The sequence below is a fragment of the Erythrolamprus reginae genome, chromosome 3 (assembly GCF_031021105.1).
Source record: "Erythrolamprus reginae isolate rEryReg1 chromosome 3, rEryReg1.hap1, whole genome shotgun sequence".
Lineage (NCBI taxonomy): Eukaryota > Metazoa > Chordata > Lepidosauria > Squamata > Dipsadidae > Erythrolamprus > Erythrolamprus reginae.
Window position 1 is genome coordinate 38,361,179 of NC_091952.1, and position 21,310 is coordinate 38,382,488.

The 21,310-nt window shown below is 39.0% G+C and overlaps 1 protein-coding gene across 2 annotated transcripts in view; it reads left to right on the top strand.

Moving 5' to 3' along the window:
- The first annotated feature begins 201 nt into the window (after window positions 1-201).
- The window catches only part of NCOA6 (nuclear receptor coactivator 6), a 63,548-nt gene continuing 42,439 nt past the window's right edge, over window positions 202-21,310 (top strand). Inside the window, exons 1-6 of one of the 2 annotated variants that reach the window (XM_070744849.1) lie at window positions 202-419; window positions 15,244-15,374; window positions 17,060-17,185; window positions 18,628-18,910; window positions 20,023-20,178; window positions 21,127-21,249. In XM_070744849.1, coding sequence (XP_070600950.1) covers window positions 18,676-18,910; window positions 20,023-20,178; window positions 21,127-21,249 — 514 coding nt within the window. In that variant the 5' untranslated portion in view covers window positions 202-419; window positions 15,244-15,374; window positions 17,060-17,185; window positions 18,628-18,675. Of the gene's footprint in view, window positions 420-15,243; window positions 15,375-17,059; window positions 17,186-17,464; window positions 17,546-18,627; window positions 18,911-20,022; window positions 20,179-21,126; window positions 21,250-21,310 lie in introns of those variants that run through there. The other variant, XM_070744848.1, reaches the window with a different exon arrangement.

Here is a 21,310-nt window from a genome sequence, read left to right on the forward strand (position 1 = left end):
CCAATGACGAACACTGGAAAGGGAGGAACCGCCGACTTCCGAGCCGTTTCCATGAGGAAGAAAACAAAAGCGAGGGAAAGAAGATCCAACCCGCCGTCCGCCGAAGGCCGGCCATGAACGCGCCGCCGCCGCCGCTTGTTCCCCAACCGGCGGCGGCGCGCGCCCGGTCACAGGCGACGCGCGCAGCCGGGCCTGTCACGTGGCCTCCCCGAAGAGAAAGAGGAGGAGCCTGGGCCGGGCTTAAGAGGGTCGGCGTTCCTGGAGGTCCGGGTCCGCACCGACCGCCTCCCCGCCCCGTTCTCCGCCGCTCTCCTCCTGGGCCTTCCTTGCTCGGGCGTCCGGTGGCGGGGAGGGCTTGCCCGCACAGGCGCTCTTTTGCAAGGCGTCGTCGCAAGCAGCAGCAGCAGCAGCGCCACCAGGTGAGCGCGCGGCTCTTGTGTTGTGCGCGAGGCGGGGCCGAACGGGTGGGCTGCGGAAGGTGGGGGGGGGGGGAGTGCGAGAGCGAGCGGGGGGGGGGGGAAGAGAAGCGCCTTGAGCCGCAACTCCGCCGCCGGGCGAGCGGCGAACAGGGCCGGCTGTGGGAGGGGCTGCTCTGACAGCCGTTGCAAGGGACGGGCAAGCGGGAACGCGGGCCTGGTCGGGGGCTCCTCGAGACCGGGAAGAAGAGGGTGGTGGTGAAGGCAGTCAGTCGGATGGGGCCTGCCAGGCTGCCTGGGGAAGGGCGAGAAGAAAGGGAAGGGGAAACTGGAAATCCTTCCTGGGGAGACCCCGCATCTGGAAGTGAGAGACGGACGGGTGACGGAGCCTGCCTAGAGAGAAGAGGGGAAGCTGCTCTACAGAAAGGAGAGGAAGGTTTAGGCCGGGCTGGGAGATCCTCGCATTGGGCCTGGCTGCCTTTCTTCCTCTCCCCCCTCCCCTTTTGTTAGACACCCTGGATTGCAAGAGAGGGGACCTCTTGGGAATGAAACGGGGGGGACGACTGCAAAAGAAACCACAATGGCTGTCCTTTCCCCCCACCCCACCCCCAAGTAGTAAGTTCAGGCAATCTAGATGCCTTCCTTCCTCCCCCCCTTTTGTTAGACACCCTGGATTGTAAGAGAGGGGACCTCTTGGGAATGAAATGGGGGGGCTCCAAAATAAAGCACAATGGCTGTCCTTTTATCCCCCCCTCTCCCAATGGCAAGTAGTAAGTTTGGGCAATCTAGATTGGATTGCTGGACTATAGGCTGTGCAAAAAGGACTGTTGTTGTTTTGCCTCCTTTGATTTCCCTTGGAAAAAAAGAGGGACGTGGTGGCAGTATCAAAACGAAGCACGTGAGCTGTAGTGGCTTTGCAACCGGGAGTCCAAAAGGGTGGACTTCCATTTCAGGGAAGCCAATCTGTATACCTCGGCTATGTTCCACCTTTCTTTGGGTTGAGAAAAAAATTGCACGGCCAAAATCAGACATCTACTGTATTTTGAAAATCAGATCAGTCTTTGTCACAGGATAGCCACGGTGGTATATGGAAAATGGCTTTATATTGGGGGGGGGGGGTTCCTCCCCAAAATCCTGAGGGGCAAGTAACCAAATAATTTCCCTTGTAACACTTGGCCTTTTCCCCATTAAATAATTCACACAAATTCACTCTGCATCTGCATTTTCAAGCAATAATTGGAGCGTTCCTGCATATGGACTTTGCGTGGATTGCCTATTGTTTTTGAAGGTTGATATTAGAAAATGATCCTTGATATGACATCTAGGTGGCTTAGGTGATTTTGCTGGTGTCATACTAGATATACCAGTGTAGTTTACTTATTTCAATAATAAAGTAAATCAATGTTCTATTGTTGTGATTTATACTTATTTGGTGTTTGAATAACATAGTCTCTCTCAACTTAATTTAGTTTCTGATTATGATATGTACATATTTGTACTGTGTTGTCATTCTGGAGAGGTTTTGTTTGTTTGCGTTGGGAATTTTGGTGATGTTCCATTTGATTATTGTACTAGCCAGGTCTAATCCTTCAATTTTTTAAAATCAAAATTGGTTAGGTGTCATAGCCTTTATTTTAAAATACGTTTTGAAATCTGATAGGACAAGTAATATAGGAAAATGTGTAGTTTGATACAGTTTATAATGTTTATATTGAAATATGTTTACATAACCACATTTTTGTATCAATTTCAGGACATACACTGTCCCGAGATGACCCCTTAATCTAAGATAGAGAAACTAAGACCCTAAGAGCTCCAGTGCTTTTTTATTGTTTACTTATGCCATATATTTTAATAATGCATTTTAGTGCTTTGTTTTCTTTAAAAAAGCCCAAACCCTTAACCACAATAGGTATTTTAAAGATATGATTAAAGTATAAAGCAATCTATACTGTCTTAATTACAAGTCATAATATTACTGTTTATTTTTATATTATCTTTCCATTCTTAAATTTTCTTATTTCTTAACATACAACAAAATTCTGGAAATGGTCTATTCAAAATTAAGATTTGGTAGAAATTATATAATATATATATTTCTGTCTTTGCTAATGTAGTTTTAATTTTGATTTGCTTGCAGTAATTGCCTAGTTTCACATAACAGAGAGATTGTTTTGAACTGGACTGGGAGGCTATATTAAATTTAAACAATTATAAAATAGTAACCCCAAATGGCTGCTGAAAAGGAAGGTGCAAATACAATCCATTAAATAATTTGAGCCGATAGAGTGATTTAAAAGGCCTATGGAAAGCATTCAAAAGAAATGTTTCTCAAAGCTTCTTAGTGTAAATGAAACACTTTTCCACAAAACATTGAAACATGTCTCTTTGAAGACTGTATCTGGCTGAGACCACATGCATGCAAAGAGATCACAGCAGAACTGTTGTTTGTTCATGAACACAACTTGGAACAGCTTTTGAAATAATACTGCAAGCCTTGCAAAAGATGGAGTATTTGAATGCTAAGAAGAGAACGCTTTGTTCACCTTGTTCAAATGCTTTGCACAATCGTATGTTTGAGTATCTAAGCACTTTGGAAAAATTAGTATCAATAAAGTCTATTAGAGAACCTTTGTTTCACCTAATTATGGTGAGAATGTTTAGAGTAATATTTTATATTTTAAAAAGTAGTTTAGTCAATGTATGCTTTTTCAACTCAAAAATTAGATCTATAAGTTTCATGCTTGTAAAAATTTCACTTCGTGGAAGGCTCTTTACTTAGCAGCTGCTTCTTTGAGTAAAAGGACAAGAAAAGCAGATTTAATAAACCTTGAACTCCTATATCATTCAAGAAGTTTTTCCGAAATATCTAGCATGTAAGAATAAAATACTTAACTTTCTAGATAAACAAGAGTCTGCAGTTCTTCCTTTCTTTTTTCTCCTGCCCTCCCTCATTTATGTATTATCTTCATATTTCCCCCTACTGCAGACTTCCTTGAGTAGATTGCCCTCCACATCTCAAGAATTTTCTGTTCATTTCTCTTCATGCATCCAAAGGCTGCCCAGTTTTGTACCATTACCTATAATTAGAAGATAATACAGTATAGAAGAAGGCCCACCAATCAATAAAATAGTTAGTCTACGTGCTAGTCTATATACATGTTAAGTCTGCTAGTCTATGGTGGCAAAAAAATCTAAAGTCTGGTAGCACCTGTCTTCTGAGACAGATTGCAGATGCCTATCAAATAACAATTGTAATGTGTTAAAATCCATTTTGTTTGGTCAGGCTTATGAATGGGAGTTCAACAATTTCTTACTCAGAGCTGGTATTAAAGTCCCGCTTTTCCAAAATAGTCAATTTTATGTCTGTTGTGACATATCTTGGCAGGTTGAAGTGTTCTGATATTAGTTGACTTCGTTTGAGTCCTGATGTCAAACGTTTATATTCATTAATTATTTTGTACAAAGTTCAACTTACTCTGTTTTTCATACGGTAGAATCCAGAAGGGCATTGTTGGCAGATGATGGCATATATCTCGTTAGGGTGCCTTTACACCAATGGTGTTTCTCCAGGGATGAATATTCTAATTTTTAGAATAGCCTTCCCAATTTGGAAAAAAAATTGGGAATTTGACAGTACTTTTTCCAACAAACACATTTTCTTCAAAATTTTTGCAACGAAGTAAACGAACCCAGAAACCTGTTGAGACTGCAATATGGGAGTTATGTGACTTTTATCTGCCAAGCTTGCATAGTTGCATACTGTAGTAAGTATAATTTCCAAATACCTTAGTCTTCAAAGGCAGACCCATATAAAGCACATTGTAGTGATTTAAACCGACATAAGCACATGAGTTGCCATAGCTTGGGCCTTCAGCTCTACACAGGATCACAACTAGTTGTTGAAAGTGATAAGGAAGTGTACAATAGAAATAAAACATTTGTGAAATGTTTTAAAAGTAAGCAAAAATAATGCTTAAGATATTCACTAAGAGTTCCATTCACTTTCACAAATGTTTTATTTCTATTGTACACTTCCTTATCACTTGCAACAACTAGTTGTGATCCTGTGTAGAGTTGAAGGCCCAAGCTATGGCAATTCATGTGCTTATATCAGTTTAAATCACTACAATGTGCTTTATATGGGTCTGCCTTTGAAGACTAGGGTATTTGGAAATTATACTTACTACAGTATGCAACTATTCATGCTTGGCAGATAAAAGTCACATAACTCCCATATTGCAGTCTCAACAGGTTTCTGGGTACAATTCAAATGCTGTTTTTGACATTTAAAGGCCCTCATGACTTAGTTTCCATCTCCTCCAGGGACAAACAGACCATTCCATTTATTCATTCCAATTGAGTACATTTGTTGCTCTCCATATAAAAGAGAACCTCATTGTGAAGACCCAGAGAAAGTGTTTTTCTCTGAAGGTTACCAATTAAAGGGATAATTTCCCCCAAGAATTCCAGTTGTCATCGATCCTTGCATTGGCATCCTTCGGTCTCGTAAGACCATGATATCGTGCTCTGGATTCCCCAGAGCACGAAACCTGAGTAGGTTAGTATGGACGATAGACTGCTACCCAACCAGCAGACCCCTCCCACCCTTTCTGAAATAATCCAATCAAATGGCAAAGGCCAATATGATTGGTTCCAGCTACGTCGCAGGAATCATCAAGATGTGGCTGTACACAGTCATGAACTGCTTCCAGGACTCTGGCTCCAGATTTTGCCTCAAGGTTTACTCCTGAAGCCTTTTCCATTGATGGAGATAGCCACAAGGCAGTGGAGGTGTGCAATCAGAGTTTCCCTTCTCTTAGGGGTTGACCAGAGTGTCTTCCATGTCTTGCTGCGCTCTTAGCATACCACATCGTTTGCAGAGACCGCCTTCATGACCATTGACCTAGTCTAAATAGGTTTCATCCGCTCAGTCTGCTGGAATCTTTCTTTACATGCTCAGGATAGACAAGTCCCTAGCTTGCTGAAGGTCAATGACCCATCGGCTATTCTGGTTTGGGCAGCCTGTCGAAGCTGTTGCCCGGGGTGTGGCTGCTATTCATGCTACAGCTACTAGGAGCCACAGGTGAAAGCTGAGTGACAGGTGAGGACCAAAGATGAATGAGCTGTCCTAAATCTCCGGGACCGCCTTCTGCCGCACGAATCCCAGCGACCAGTTAGGTCCCACAGAGTTGGCCTTCTCCGGGTCCCGTCAACTAAACAATGTTGTTTGGCAGGACCCAGAGGAAGAGCCTTCTCTGTGGCGGCCCCGACCCTTTGGAACCAATTCCCCCCAGATATCAGAGGTGCCCCCACCCTCCTTGCCTTTCATAAGCTCCTTAAAACCCACCTCTGTTGTCAGGCATGGGGGAATTGAGATTCTTCCTCCCCCTAGGCTTATAAAATTTATGCATGGTATGTTAGTATGTATGATTGGTTTCTAAATTGGGGTTTTAAATTAACTTAAATATTAGATTTGTTTACATTGTATTATTATTGCTGTTAGCCGCCCCGAGTCTGCGGAGAGGGGCGGCATACAAATCTGATTAATAAATAAATAATAAATAAATAAATGAGCTGCCATAAAAGGACACGACATACATGCCCCTACACCAGAGGTGCTATCCCTCACTGAGCACCCCATACACCCCATCAATCCTTACAGCATAACTATTAGGACAGAACTTTATCTTGGGGTTTTAAAAATATTATATGGTGTTGATATGATTCACTATTTGGCACGGAGGACAGTTATTTTACTACTTTTATTATTTTCATTTTGTGCTTTATTGTTTTTGGTACCTTTTGTTATCTATGTATACATTGTGAGTTGTTTCAACATTGGCGGTATACAAATTTAATAAATAATTTTCAGTGGATGGATAAAAACCACAATTCTAGTCTGACACCTTCTTCCTTAAAGATCTCTTGTATCTTTTCAATCAGGTTTTAACCAACTTCTCACGGGAATTTTTAATAAAGTAAACCCCACTTAATTTTTCATTCATTCTTGCTACCTGCATTTTGCATAAAAATATTTTAAGGGCATTCTTCTAATCCAGCAGAGATGTGATCTTCATACAGATTAAACAACACAGGAAATCTACAAGCCTGTCACATTAATATATTAATATTTTCTAGTTTACTATGTATGTACAAGTGTGGCCCTTTCTTTCTTTGGTGCTACTATTTTAAACAATTTAGTTTCTTTAACATATTAGATTCCAACTCTCCAAGATACATTCCCTCATTCCAGTTTCATTTTCATTTAATCACATTTATAAATAATACCACCATATCAGAGAATTGTTTAGCTCTCTTCACTAACAAACTAATTCCATCAAAAGAATTGTATTTTCTCTGCCTCTTTTAATGTTTACTGCTTCTTGTTCTCTGAGGTCATCATTTGCAACTATCTTTTTCAAGAACTGATCTTGGGAGAAAATGGATGTGGAAGAAAATAAAAAGTAAACCGAGTGAAAGTAAAACAATTGCAGGAAGAGAAAGTACAAATGGAAACTATGTTACAATGCCATGATTTACATGAATTTTTATACACATATATTGCTGTGTTTTAAAAAGTATAAACATATCTCCAGTTTTCCAGATATAATTTGCCCCTTGGCATTGTTTATTTTCCCCCTTTGTTTATAATCTTTGCTGCTAAGGATTCCGAGGATTTATCCTTTTTTTTTTTTTTTTTTTTGCATTTGTGGCTTAATATTTGTGCATTTCTTGATAATTAGCTTCAGAGTTTTAGATTTTTTTAAAAAAATGTATATTTATTTTAGGGCATATGATATAGCTTTATCTGTTTCCCATTTCAACATGTGGGAAACGCTGATGGAAGAAACCAGTGTCCTGTGAGACAGGAATTTTAATGTGGAATACAGAACAAAAATATTTTCAAGATCAAAATATAGAATGAAAAATAAGCATAACAATGAATGAATTGATAATACACTGCTCAAAACATAAAGGGAGCACTTAAACAACATAATATAACTCCAAGTAAATCAAACTTCTCTGAAACCAAACTATCTACTTAGGAAGCAACACTAATTGACAATCAATTCCATTTTGTTGTCAGCACATTCAACTTCGCATAGAACAAAGTATTCAACGAGAATGTTTCATTCATTCAGATCCAGGATGTGTTATTTGAGTGTTCCCTTTATTTTTTGAACAGTGTAATTCATTCCGCTTCTTAATAAGATAGAGCAAGGTGTTAGAATAACTAAACATGCCGGGTGCCATTTTGAAAGCCGGTTTCAGGCAGAAATCTTTAAAATCAGGACCTTTTGGAAGCATCCACAATTATCTCTACCTCAGAAGGATACAATTTTGCAGACTAGCTATTTTCAAAATTTAATTCTTATAATACCTAGTACGTGATGTTTAACAAATCATAAAACTATGAAACAGTAAGAACAGTTGAAATTTTGAGGATTTTTTCCTGATAGTTAGCTAATGGTTAGTGATGCACAATTTTGTTTATTTGTTGATTTGGCATAATAAAACCCTGAAATATTTATTATTTATTTACTTTATTTAGTATTTATACCCTGAAATAGAGAAATTGCAGGAAGTTATGATAGCTTTCTTCAGGTGTTTGAAAGATTGACATTAGCGGATAAAGTAAACTTATTCAGTATTGTTCCATAAAAGAACCAAAAAAGTAAGCTTAAAATTACAGGGAAGCAGATTTCGACTAAACAGGAAATAAAAATTGAACATAAAAAATGTTCAATAATGAAAGGTGGTAGTACAGTGGTACCTCTACCTAAGAACACCTCTGCTTATGAACTTTTCTAGATAAGAACCGAGTGTTCAAGATTTTTTTGCCTCTTCTCAAGAAGCATTTTCCACTTACAAACCTGAGTCTCTGAAACTGTAACGGAAAAGGCAGGGAGAAGCCTCTGTGGGGCCTCTCTAGGAATCTCCTGGGAGGAAAAGGTGGAGAGAAGCCTCCGTGGGGCCTCTCTAGGAATCTCCTGGGAGGAAAAGGCAGGGAGAAGCCTCTGTAAGGCCTCTCTAGGAATCTCCTGGAGGAAAAGGTGGGGAGAAGCCTTTGTGGAGAGGAAACAGAGCCCTCACCCTCCCTGTGGTTTTCCAAATCACATGCATTATTTGCTTTACATTGATTCCTAGGGGAAAAATTGCTTTTTTATAAACTTTTCTACTTAAGAATCTGGTCAGAGAACAAATTAAGTTCATAAGTAGAGATACTACTGTAGATATTTCTTCCAGTGGAAGTATTTAGGTGGAGGTTGGATGGCCATCTGGGGGGGGGGGGGGGGGGGGAGGAGGCTGTAATACTAATTTTTTGATTTCCAGTCTCTTCACAGCTTTATATTACAGGTGGTCTTCATTTTATGATTGAATTGTGATTGGCAACTCAGTCATTAAGCAAAGCATTTACTAAGTGAAAATGATATGAACATAACTGTGCTTATGATTTTAATTCAACTTTCCTTGGGTTTGAAGCAGTGCTTCTCAAATAGTGGGGTGGGCCTCCTGGGGGTGGCGTGTAGCTATGCCAGGGGGGGGCATGATCCCGGGGAATGTGCTTTTTTTTGCCACAGTGTGTAGAGGTTTTTTTGCACTGAACACAGCACAGAGCAGGAGATATCAAGTGCAGATAACAAACGTTAAGAGACACCATGGAAAAATATTTAACAGGGATGAAAAGAAAGGAGGAGAGAGACGGAGATAATGAAAGAAACATAAGTTTCCCAAAAGCTAAGATGAGAAAATATGAAGAAGTGTATGTAGCGCTTGGCCTCACTGTGACTACGGTGGGAGACGAGGAAAGACCAGCATGTCTATTGTGTCTAAAAATGTTGGCAGCGGACAACATGAAACCAAATTAGATTAGATTAGATTAGAATTCTTTATTGGCCAAGTATGATTGGACACACAAGGTATTTGCCTGGGTGCATTTGCTCTCAGTGTTAATAAACTCTACATTTTAAGATGTCACTTAAATACATTCTAATCGCGCTTATAAGCCATTTGAGTTTTTTCAGTGAAAACTTGCTGAATATTGCAAACAACCATCCTGGCGGAGAGGTGCAGGGGCATGAAACGTTTACTTCTTTCTAGGAGGGCCATAACAGAAAATTATTGAAAAACACTGGTTTGAAGTATCAGAAGGACCCAACTCCAAACAGCCATGTGAGCCTAAATGGTGGGGAAGGTTTCTGAATCTCAACTTGAAATGAAGCTGGGGTAAAAGGGCAAATCTTAACATCCTTATTCCCCACTCCCCTGCCATTTGGAATTCTCACCCAATGCTGGGATAATTAGCAAGGAGGGAATATTTGTATTTACATATACAGTGATACCTTGTCTTACAAACTTAATTGGTTCCGGGACGAGGTTCTTAAGGTGAAAAGTTTATAAGATGAAACAATGTTTCCCATAGGAATTAATTGAAAAGCGATTAATGCTGCAAGCCCAAAATTCACCTCTTTTACCAGCTGAAGTGCCTGTTTTTGCACTGCTGGGATTCCCCTGAGGCTCCCCTCCGTGGGAAACCCCACCTCCGGACTTCTGTGTGTTTGCGATGCTGCAGGGGAATCCCAGCAGGGGAATCCCAGCATCGCAAAAACGAGTGCTTCACTGGCAACGGAGGTCCGGAGGTGGGGTTTCCCAGTGAAGGGAGCCTCAGTGAAATCGCAGCATCGCAAAAACATCAAGTCCTCGAAACCCCACCTCCGGACCTCTGTTTTTGCGATGCTGCGATTTCACTGAGGCTCCCCTCGCTGGGAAACCCCACCTCCAGACTTCCGTTGCCAGCGACACTCCCGTTTTTGTGCTGCTGAGATTCCCCTGCTGGGATTCCCCTGCAGCATCACAAAAACACGGAAGTCCGGAGGTGGGGTTTCCCATGGAGCAGCGCAGCAGCGCAAAAACGGGAGCTTCGCTGGCAACGGAAGTCCGGAGGCGGGGCATCCCAGCAGCGGTGGTGGGTTTGTAAGGTGAAAATAGTTTGTAAGAAGAGGCAAAAAAAATCTTAAACCCCGGGTTTGTATCTCGAAAAGTTTGTATGACAAGGCGTTTGTAAGACGAGGTATCACTGTACAGTAGTACCTCTAGATACGAGTTTAATTCGTTCCAGACCCGAGCTCGTATGTCAATCAACTCACATCTCGAACGAATGCCTTTAGACTTTGTTTTTCCGCACTGAGATAACCAGAAGCAAGGATTCTTGCGCCACCTAGTGGAAGCTCGGCTTGTATCCCGAATTTGAGCTCGGGTGTCGAACAGAAATTTCGCTCGCGTCGTGGCTCGTAACTTGAAATACTCGCATGTGGAGCAGCTCGTATCTAGAGTTACTACTGTATTGGAGAGGAAGGGATTTCAAGAGAGTAAGCAGGAAAACAAGGGGGAATAGTCAACAAAAGTAATGCATTAGTGCTTGCTGTGTGCGTAGCACCTGTGTACCACTTAGAAAAGCAGGCAGCAGAGGCAGGGCAGTAAGGGCCAAGATGAGGGGAGATGGATGTAGTGAGTTACAGTGCAATCTGTGGGCTGCCAAGTGCCTGAACTTTGATTGCAGGACTATGGAGACGTTACCACAGCTGTAACTTTGGAAACCAGACATAAATACTATTCATTCAGCATTGTTGTAATTTTAAATGATTGCTGAATGAATGGTCATGAGGACTACCTGTACTACATTCAGAAAAATACTTCTAAATATGCTAATATACGTTATCATAGTAGAACATAGAATGAAGCAAAGTGATTCTACATTGATCAAAATCAAACCTTAAATATGAATGTAGAAAGGCTATCTTTTCCTTATGCAGCAATTTCATACATGTTTGTTTGTCGGGATTTCTCTGATTAAGGGAACCTGTTGTAATCCTTACTTTTTATTTTAAGATAGGCAAAGCCTGGCATCTTTGGATAAAAAAAATGTTAGTACTGAACTTCAGGGGTTGGAAACCACCTGGGATTGATTTGTACATGTATTGGAAAGTGAAATGAACCATTTATATTTATTTTTGTGTCTGTGTGGAAAGGTTTTGTAGTGCTAACACAAAAAGCTTGATACAAGAAATATTCTATAAATAGCTTTTGTCAGCCCTTAGATGGAGAAAGCATAGAATATGTTTTGAAACGTGTACATATAAACATCCCATGGGTAATGTGGCCTTTCTTATTCAGTTTTAGACAAATAGTTTGATAATTTTGAGTTGCTGTTGTTTAGTTTCCATCTCCAATTTAAAACTGCTTCTGGTATTTTTATTTCTGCTCTTGGAGCTAGTGACATCCAGCGGGTGTAATACTCGCTTAGATGAAAAAAATTTATAACTCACGAAAAGTTATAAGAAACTACATTCTAAGAGAAACTTTAGTTTGAAAGAATAATACTTGGGCAAGAAAGATTATAATACATATTCTGTGTCTGTGCGTCTACATATTTTTTGTCGTAAAACTTTGATATTTGTAAACTATTATTATGCTAGGCCAAAATTGATCAATATTATTTTACAAATATATATATGAAGTTCTGAAAATCAATCTAAATAAAAAAGAGTAGGTGAACCATTAAGTATTTCATTTATCTCTGGAGTTTTTTATTCAGTTCTATTTTTAGTGACCATTATATTGGTATAAAAACGGGCCTACCAGGCCCACCAGAGGTTGGGAAATGGGCTGTTTCAGGCCTCCAGAGGGACATTTGCACTGTCCCCAGGCATTGAATTATGGGTGTGGGCATTCACAAATGCATGATAGCACATGCACACGCAGTTTTGGCACCTGAAGGGGGGGGGGGGGAGGTTCACCATCACTGGTATAGTATCTATGTTGGAGGTCTTTGTTCCAATAATATTAAAATCTATTACATGTTAAGCAAATCAGAATTGCTAATAGCATTTTTGCTTTTGTTACCAAGTATGTACTAGAACATATGGCTTGGGGATGCATTAGTAATAGCAGTAATTTGCAGGCTTCTGAATGCTGTTTATAATTTGTTGAAGGGAAAAGGATTGTCTCATATTTCCTTCTTAAAATGTATGACACTTTGTATTATGTCAGGACAGTGGTTTGATACCTTATGACTGTGATGGCGAACCTATGCCACATGTGCCACAGGTGGCACGCAGAGCCATATCTGAGGGAACGTGAGGCATTGCCTTATTAGATTAGATTTATTGGATTTATATGCCGCCCCTCTCCGCAGACTCGGGGCGGCTCACAACAATGGTAAAAAAAACAGTACATAGTAACAAATCTAATATTTAGCAACCCAAATTACAGTTTTAGGTTAAAAAAATCCCAAAAAATAAACCCCAATACTGTATATAAATACAAACACACAATCGAATCATACACAAAAACTACATGGGCAAGGGGGAGATGTTTCAATTCCCCCATGTCTGACGGCAGAGGTGGGTTTTAAGGAGTTTCCGAAAGGCAAGGAGAGTGCGGGCAATCCTAATCTCTGGGGGAGCTGGTTCCAGAGGGTCGGAGCCACCACAGAGAAGGCTCTTCCCCTGGGTCCCGCCAGACGACATTGTTTAGTCAACGGGACCTGGAGAAGGCCAACTCTGTGGGACCTAACCGGTCCAGCTATGTTAGCTCCAGCATGCATGCAGCTGATTTTTGGCCTTCCAGAGTGTGGGAAAGGCTGTTTTCGTCCTCCTGCTGAAGCCTGGGGAGTGGGGAGAACAAAAAACATCCCAACGAGCCTACCGGAAGGTGATTTCTGAACTTCCAGTAGGCCCATTGGGCACATTTTTCACCATCTACAGTCTTCGGAAGCTTTCGTGAAGCCTAGGGAGGATGAAAAACAGCCCAAGGGGCCTACCAGAAGTCTGGAGTATCCAGTGAGGCCAGCATGCATGTGCCGGGGAGAGGCAGCATGGGGAGGGTTGTGCATGCATGCGTGGGAGAGGGCATTGCATTATAGGTATGGGCACATGTGCACGCACTATCATACATGCATGTGCCCTTTTGGCACCGGAGCAAAAAAAAAAAAAGTTTGCCATCACTACCTTATGACAAGATAAGTGTCAGTGAGCCAGCTAGCATCTGAGAAATAAATTCAAATCCACTGCTGTGTAAACACAAAAAGTTCCATTTATTATCAGAGCCATGTCTGGATTCTAGCCGTGATAATACCAGTTCATTTCCACAACCCCACATCCACAAGTGCATCACATGTACCAATCCGGGGAAGGGAATGCTAGCTTCTCCTTGTACAGTCGATCTATGGCTCAGCACAAAGAATGTGCTTTAGTTCCAACGTCTCTCTATCTCTCTCTCACACTCCGCCCATTCCCTATCGCTGTTATTCTGTCAGGAGGCCTGACAATAAGGGAATTTGAAGTTAGATGAAAAATTAAATACTTTCCCCTTTTCTGTTCTAATTAAGGTTTGCTTTCTTTAAAGCTTTAGGCATTTATTTGTTAGTATATCTTGTCAGAAATAATAGATAGGGAGTGACTTGGAACATGAATTCATATTTCACAAGTTTTCTACAATCCTCTAGTCCAGTGGTTCTCAACCTTTCTAATGTTGTGGCCCCTTAATAAAGCTCCTCATGTTGTGGCGATCCCCAATCATAAGCCTAGCGCCAATTCTTCCAACAGAGCTTTAAGCTGATTGGTAGGAAGGTCAGAGGGACACCCCCACTGTAAACGCCTGATTGGTCGGGTTGTAAAAATATACTCCAAAGCGCCAGAATAGAAGTTATAGTTCTTAACACCATGGGAAATTTGTCTTTTCTCATGGTCCTAGGCAACCCCTGCGAAACGGTCATTTGACCCCCAAAGGGGTCCCAACCCACAGGTTGAGAACTACTGCTCTAGTCAGTCAACATTACTAGTAGTCCTGAACATACAACCATTCAGTCAACCATTCCAAGTTACAATAATGCTGAACTAATAGTGATGACGACCAATCCTACAATTTTGGCCATCCCAACACCCCTCTGTTATCTGTGTGCTTGGCACCATTTGTAAGCTTCCTTGCCGACTTTCCCAAATTTCAATGGGGAATGTGGCAGGGAAGATCACAACTCACTAGTGTAAGTCATCCTTACCCACACACGCTTCCCCAGCCTTTCTGCACTCAGACAGTGCACCCTTGCCCATCTCCCTCAACCTTGGCTGCATAGCTAGATGTATAACAAGCAGGAAGAGGGAGATTGTGATCCCCTTATATAGAGCGCTGGTGAGACCGCATTTGGAGTACTGTGTTCAGTTCTGGAGACCTCACCTACAAAAAGATATTGACAAAATTGAACGGGTCCAAATACGGGCTACAAGAATGGTGGAAGGTCTTAAGCATAAAATGTATTAGGAAAGACTTAATGAACTCAATCTGTATAGTCTGGAGGACAGAAGGAAAAGGGGGGACATGATCGAAACATTTAAATATGTTAAAGGGTTAAATAAGGTTCAGGAGGGAAGTGTTTTTAATAGGAAAGTGAACACAAGAACAAGGGGACACAATCTGAAGTTAGTTGGGGGAAAGATCAAAAGCAACATGAGAAAATATTATTTTACTGAAAGAGTAGTAGATCCTTGGAACAAACTTCCAGCAGACGTGGTTGGTAAATCCACAGTAACTGAATTTAAACATGCCTGGGATAAAGTTATATCCATTGTAAGATAAAACACAGGAAATAGTATAAGGGCAGACTAGATGGACCATGAGGTCTTTTTCTGCCGTCAGTCTTCTATGTTTCTATGTTTCTAACCATAAAACAGAATAGAACAATGTGATAACCTATAAGAAACAGCCTAGAAATTGTTTTTAATTGGGTTTGTGGAAAATTAATTGTCTCCTTTTCTTGGTAATAAAGGTCTGTTCTTATACAAGAAGAATAACAGGGCCTTATCCAGAATCTAATCCAGCTCTAAACTATGCTGAGTGGTTTTATGGATAATGGGATGGCTACTCAATTTAAGATGATTGTGGATTTATGACTAACAGGTATCTAACCTCATTTAAAGAAAACTTGTTTATTTTATTTAAACAATTTATATGGCTTTCCATATCCCAAAGTTACCCTAGGAGGTCTACAAGAGTTTTTAAATAGCAGCAATTTAACAAATATTAAAATTTAATAATATTAAACAATTAGCAAACAATTGATGTTTACAATGTAAGATTTTATTGTCTTGTATACAAATATCCTTTATTAATGAAGTTATTGCAATGATTCAAGAAGCTGACATGTTAATATATAATATTTGGACTGCTTAGCTTTGTATAGTGCATTCATTAATTTCACTGGGATTTAATCTCCTAGTGTTTTTGAAATTACAATTTAGAAGCGAGATTTGTGTATACCTAGCTCACATAGAATAAGCACCATTAATGTAAGTGAAACTGGCTCCTGAGCACTTTAGATAAGATTACATTTTAAGTCAACATCAAATTGGGAGACCTGCATTGTCATTGGCCTTAAAAAAGTGATGAAATGTAGAATTATTCTTACACAATAGAACAGAGCTTTTACGTTTATAAAGCTTAAAATGCATTAATTAAAGCTTCATGCAAAAGGGAAGTTTTTAAAATTAATAAAGCTTGGTCCCAAACCTCAGACTAAAATAGATTTTACCATCCTATCATAATAGAGAATTCTTATTGTTTTAGATAACATGCATATAAACCTCTAATATGTTTTGGGAAGAAAAAATATTTTTTACTTTTATTAAACAATTTAAAGACAGAAAATCCTTGTCAAACTTTAAATCATCCTGAAATATAACACTAGGACTATAAATTTATTCTGCCGACCCAAAGGTTGTAGTGTGTAATCTATTTATAAAAATATGTATAATGGTTTTAAAGAATCTTCTTCGAATGGGAATTGGGAAGTGTAGCTTTATCAGGAAATGATTATGGTTAACTTTTTTTAAAAAACACCCCTTTGTTTCTACCAAATTTTTCTTTAATGAAAATGGAGCTCCTAAAAACATGCACCAAAATTATTTGAAAACGTTTTTTTAAAACCTTTCAAACAAAGTATAGGAATAACTGCTGCTTTATTCATGTAAATTGGAAGTGAGGATCCTTTATCTTCCTGACATTGCTAAATTACAATCCAGTCCCCTTGAGTATTAAGGCAAGCTGTGATGGATGCTGGAAATAATATCTAAAAAGTCATAGATTATTTAATCCTATCCTAAATTACTGGGATAATGAATGTTGCTGATATTGTCAACTTTGTGAAATCCAGTGTGAATCATTAGAATTTGATTGAAGTTTGAAACCATTCAAATTCAACAGTGTACTGATAATGTTACCTAGTTAAAAAATGAGCAAGGAAGCTACCAAGCTCAGAGAGCAACTCATCGCTCAATCCGGTCTCAGGTCTTCATTTCTAATCAAGAAATCTTTGTTGGTTTAATTTTTGCCTGGAATATCTTCCTCTGCTAGGAGAGTTTTCTCTGAATTTGGAGATTCAACTGTCTACATATAGGATATCAATTAAATCTTAAAAATGCAAATATAATTTAGGAACTGACATGTATGCTCCTTCTAGAAACATATCTTTAATTTCATATTTGAAACGAAATATGGTGAAATATTTTAAAAAATGGTGCATGGTTTTATTGGATATTACACTGATTCAGAATTGAGAAGATAATTTTAATGGGATACATTTATAGGTTTGCCCCGGGTAAAGAACAAAGAAGATTGGATTCCCATAATATGTGCTGGCAAATCAGCTGCAATGGCTCAAATGTTATGGACGTCTTTAAGTTGTCATCAAACGTCTGATGCAAGATATCCAGGTAGTCTATTTTTTTCTAATTAGCATGTTTAGTATTATTATGAATATTTATTTGTTTGTTTGTTTATTTGATTTTTATGCCGCCCTTCTCCTTAGACTCAGGGCAGCTTACAACATGTTAGCAATAGCACTTTTTAACAGAGCCAGCATATTGCCCCCACAATCCAGGTCCTCATTTTACCCACCTTGGAAGGATGGAAGGCTAAGTCAACCTTGAGACGGTGATGAGATTTGAACCGCTGACCTACAGATCTACAGTCAGCTTCAGTGGCTTGCAGTACATCACTCTACCTGCTGCGCCACCCTGGCTCTTTATTCATCTCTGTGATTAATAAAAATATTTGGCTTCAATATTACAGAGGTGGGTTTTTTTGCAATCAAAGGAGCTCCTTTGCACTGAAATTTAAAACATCTCTCAAGATCCCTTTTATATGTACTCAGTAGTTTATATGCTACATAATGTTTGCATACAACTACTTTTACAAATTCAGCAACAGCAAATTTGGAGAACTTTTTAATTCCAGTCTATAGATAAATAACATAAATAAAATAATTCCTTATATTTAAACATGTAAAAATGAAATACAGTGGTACCTCGGTACTCGACCACAATTCGTTCCAGAAGTGTGGTCGAGAACCGATTTGGTCGAGTACCGAATTTATTTATCCCATAGGAAATAATGGAAATGGATTTAATTGGTTCCCAGCCCCTGTTAACTCGCTGGGAACCAATTAAATCTATTTTCCAATTAAATCTTTATTTCCAATGGGATAAATAAATTCGCTACTCCAAGCTGCAGGAAAGGTGGAGGCTGCTGCAATCCCGGCAGCTTTGGGGGGCTCTTTTCCTCATTGCTTCCTTTTATTACCTGTAAGCAGCTTCAAAAACTTTCTCCTTCCCAGTGGCTGCAACAGCGGCGGCTTCCCTTCCAGTAGCAACAGCTCCGGGAACGTCACGTGATGAAGGGAAGCTTCTGGAGCGGCAGCAACTGCTGAGATGGCTCCAGCAGCTTCCCTTCATTACGTGACTTCCCGGCGCTCTTGCTACTGGAAGGGAAGCCGCCGCTGTTGCAGCCACAGGGAAGGAGAAAGTTTTTGAAGCTGCTTACAGGTAATAAGAGGAAGTAATGAGGAAAGGAGCCCCCAGAAGCTGCCAAGATTGCAGCAGCCCCCACCTTTCCTGCAGCTTGGAGCTCTTAGAGAGCTCCTCAGCCCTCTGAAGCTGCCGGGATTACATTTTGGATAATGAACAAAAATTTTTCTGGCTGTTCGGTATCTGAATTTTTGTTCAGATACCGAAGCAAATTTTTGCCGAAAATTTTGTTCGTTATCCGAAATGTACGAGAAAGGAAGCGTTCGAGTACCGAGGTACCATTGTATTAATCAAAATAACATGCATTTCTATATATGTTGAATAATATATTTCTTTTTTCTTTTTCACAGATTCTCCTTAGTACCTGATAAATTTCCAGCGCAGGATATTATATTACCATGGTTTGGGGTGACATACCCAATTTAAAACATAGTTACAGTTTATTGTGTTCCTCAGTCATGGAAGAATTGAAAGTAGATCTTGATTCTGTACAGAAAGAAGATGATATCAAACCTAATATGCCTTATGAGGATTCTACAATCTTCGTAGCTTTTAAGGGCAATGTAGATGACGATGACTTCAAACAGAAATTGGGAGTCATTTTGGACAATGTTCCTGGCCTTTTACGCATGGGTACTTCAATTTTTTATAATTACAAATTTTTTTAGACAATTTTTTTTATTGAATTTTAATATAATTTCAATTTTTTATATTGGGTTTTTATATGTAAAAATTTAATATATATGCTTAGAGTTCAAATTGCTTTAGAAAATTAGACTTCACTGCAATATTTTTTGTAAAACAATACTATATTGTAACCACTGGGAAAATCAGTAATGCAGCTACTATTCTAAATTTTAAAAAAAATATATACTGTGTGTTTACTGCTGTGATAAGCAACTACATATTTTATTTGCTGGGGGAGGCATCAATTATTTTTGAGGATTTCCCTTTTTAGACCTGAAAACACATAATTGTTCATTAATTGATTTATCTTATTTCATCCTCTGTCAGATGAAATAAGGTTTTGTAGCTGTTTCGTTTTTAATTGCATTTTTATTTGAAACAAACAATATATATTATATTTTGAAGTATGCACATAAGTAGAATAACAACCATATTAACCAGTCAATATTTCTGCTTCCAAATATTTTTATAAAGAAAACTCAAGCTATTAATTCTTGTTTTGGAGAACACACTGTGTGGTACATTCAAAAATCATTTATGAAATGAAATTATAATTTTATATAAACTTACTTCTTTGTTGATACCAGATCTTTTTAGAAGTTAAGTGTAGTAAATATATGTGATATATGTCACATGCAAACTGTTAAGATTAATTAAAGGTAATACTGGGATAAAGATCTTATGCCAATTAAATCCAAATCATGGAGACAAGCTTCCATAATTTTTGTGCTTCAAATAGAAGAAGTTATTATGACTGGTTCTACATACTTTTTTCTTTCTCGTGATGTGGGTAGGTTTTTATGAAGATAACAACTTGCCTTAGTTTGAGAGTTAACTACAGTAATTTTAATGTTTAGTTGAATGGTTTCTTTTATAAATTAGCCTGGAATTACTAACAGTTTCTCAACGTCTTCCTAATAATTGTTTTTAGAAAAAAAATCTGCTTTGGTAACAAACAATGAATAAAAGTGAATTAAGCTTTCTAATTCCTAATCTCATGTACTGTATGTTGGATTACAAATCCTCTAGTTTATTTTCTTTTTTTATTCTGTAACAAGAATCTACAAAGTTAAAATTGAAGAAAGTGGAGCCCTGGAACAGTGTACGTGTTACTTTTAATATTCCTCGTGAAGCAGCTGAGAGGCTACGAATGCTAGCTCAGAATAACAACCAACAACTTCGTGACTTGGGAATTCTGTCTGTTCAAATAGAAGGTAATTAATTGCAGCTACTTTGTGGCTTGGTTTGAACCAGCGGCGGATGGTTCCTGGTTCGATCCGGTTCTAACAACCGATAGCATCGGTGATGGGAAGCTCTGCCCACCTGCCCTGAACACTTCTGCGCGTGAACCAGTAGTAAAGGGTTTTAGAACCACTACTGGTTTGAACCATGTAAAGTAATGCAGCTAATTTTATTTCTAATGCATTTTGATTAGCTTTTTAATAATTTGATTAAAATGGTAGGAGTAAATAATCTTTTGGGATGAGCTACACTTTCCAAGTTCATCCTCCAATCTTTGTTAACATAATTAATATCAATGGTAGCTATGAAACAAGACAGGGTATTTATAGGTCATTTTTGAGAGAAATCACCTATTCCTGAGAACAGGAATAGCAAATGTAATGCTGTAATAACCATGTTTTCTATTACATATTCTTTCCCACCTCAATCATCATTTGATTAACTCTGAGAATAAACGTTTAGCAGTTTTTAGAAGTGATGAGTATCAGTGCTCATGATGCATAGATCTTATATATAGTTTTTTGCACAATGCCATTGTTAATAAGATGAAATTTGTATACAATTTGCTCTGCTTGAGTGATACATGAATTATTGGGCAGACCCATTCATTACTGAAAGAAAGGAAAAATGATGTTTTCTCTTCAATTAGTTGAATGGACAGGCATCTCTAGACAGTTTGCCTATGCAGCAGAATATCCACACATTGAAATGAATTTGAACAATTGAATTTCAGACCCAAAGTATATTTCTCCAATGGTTTTTTTGATGGTGGTGGTGGTGGGTTTGAGTTGCAAGAAGCCAAGCTACTTGTTTCAAGTTCATATTCTTTTAACCTATAAAAGCTTTGTACTTCTAAAAAAAGCTTATTTTTTTAACTTCCTGCAACATGAAAATTTATATTTTCTGTCTATTGCTCCTAGGTGAAGGTGCCATCAATTTATCATTAACTCAAAACAAGAGTCAAGATTTAAGGATTAATGGGCCTGTTGGACAAGGCAACATAGTACGGATGGAGACAGGATTTCCCATGCCAGGAAGTCAAGGCAAGTTCAGTTTTTAAAATTTAGATAATCCAGGAAATTTTCAAATACCATAGCTTATTTT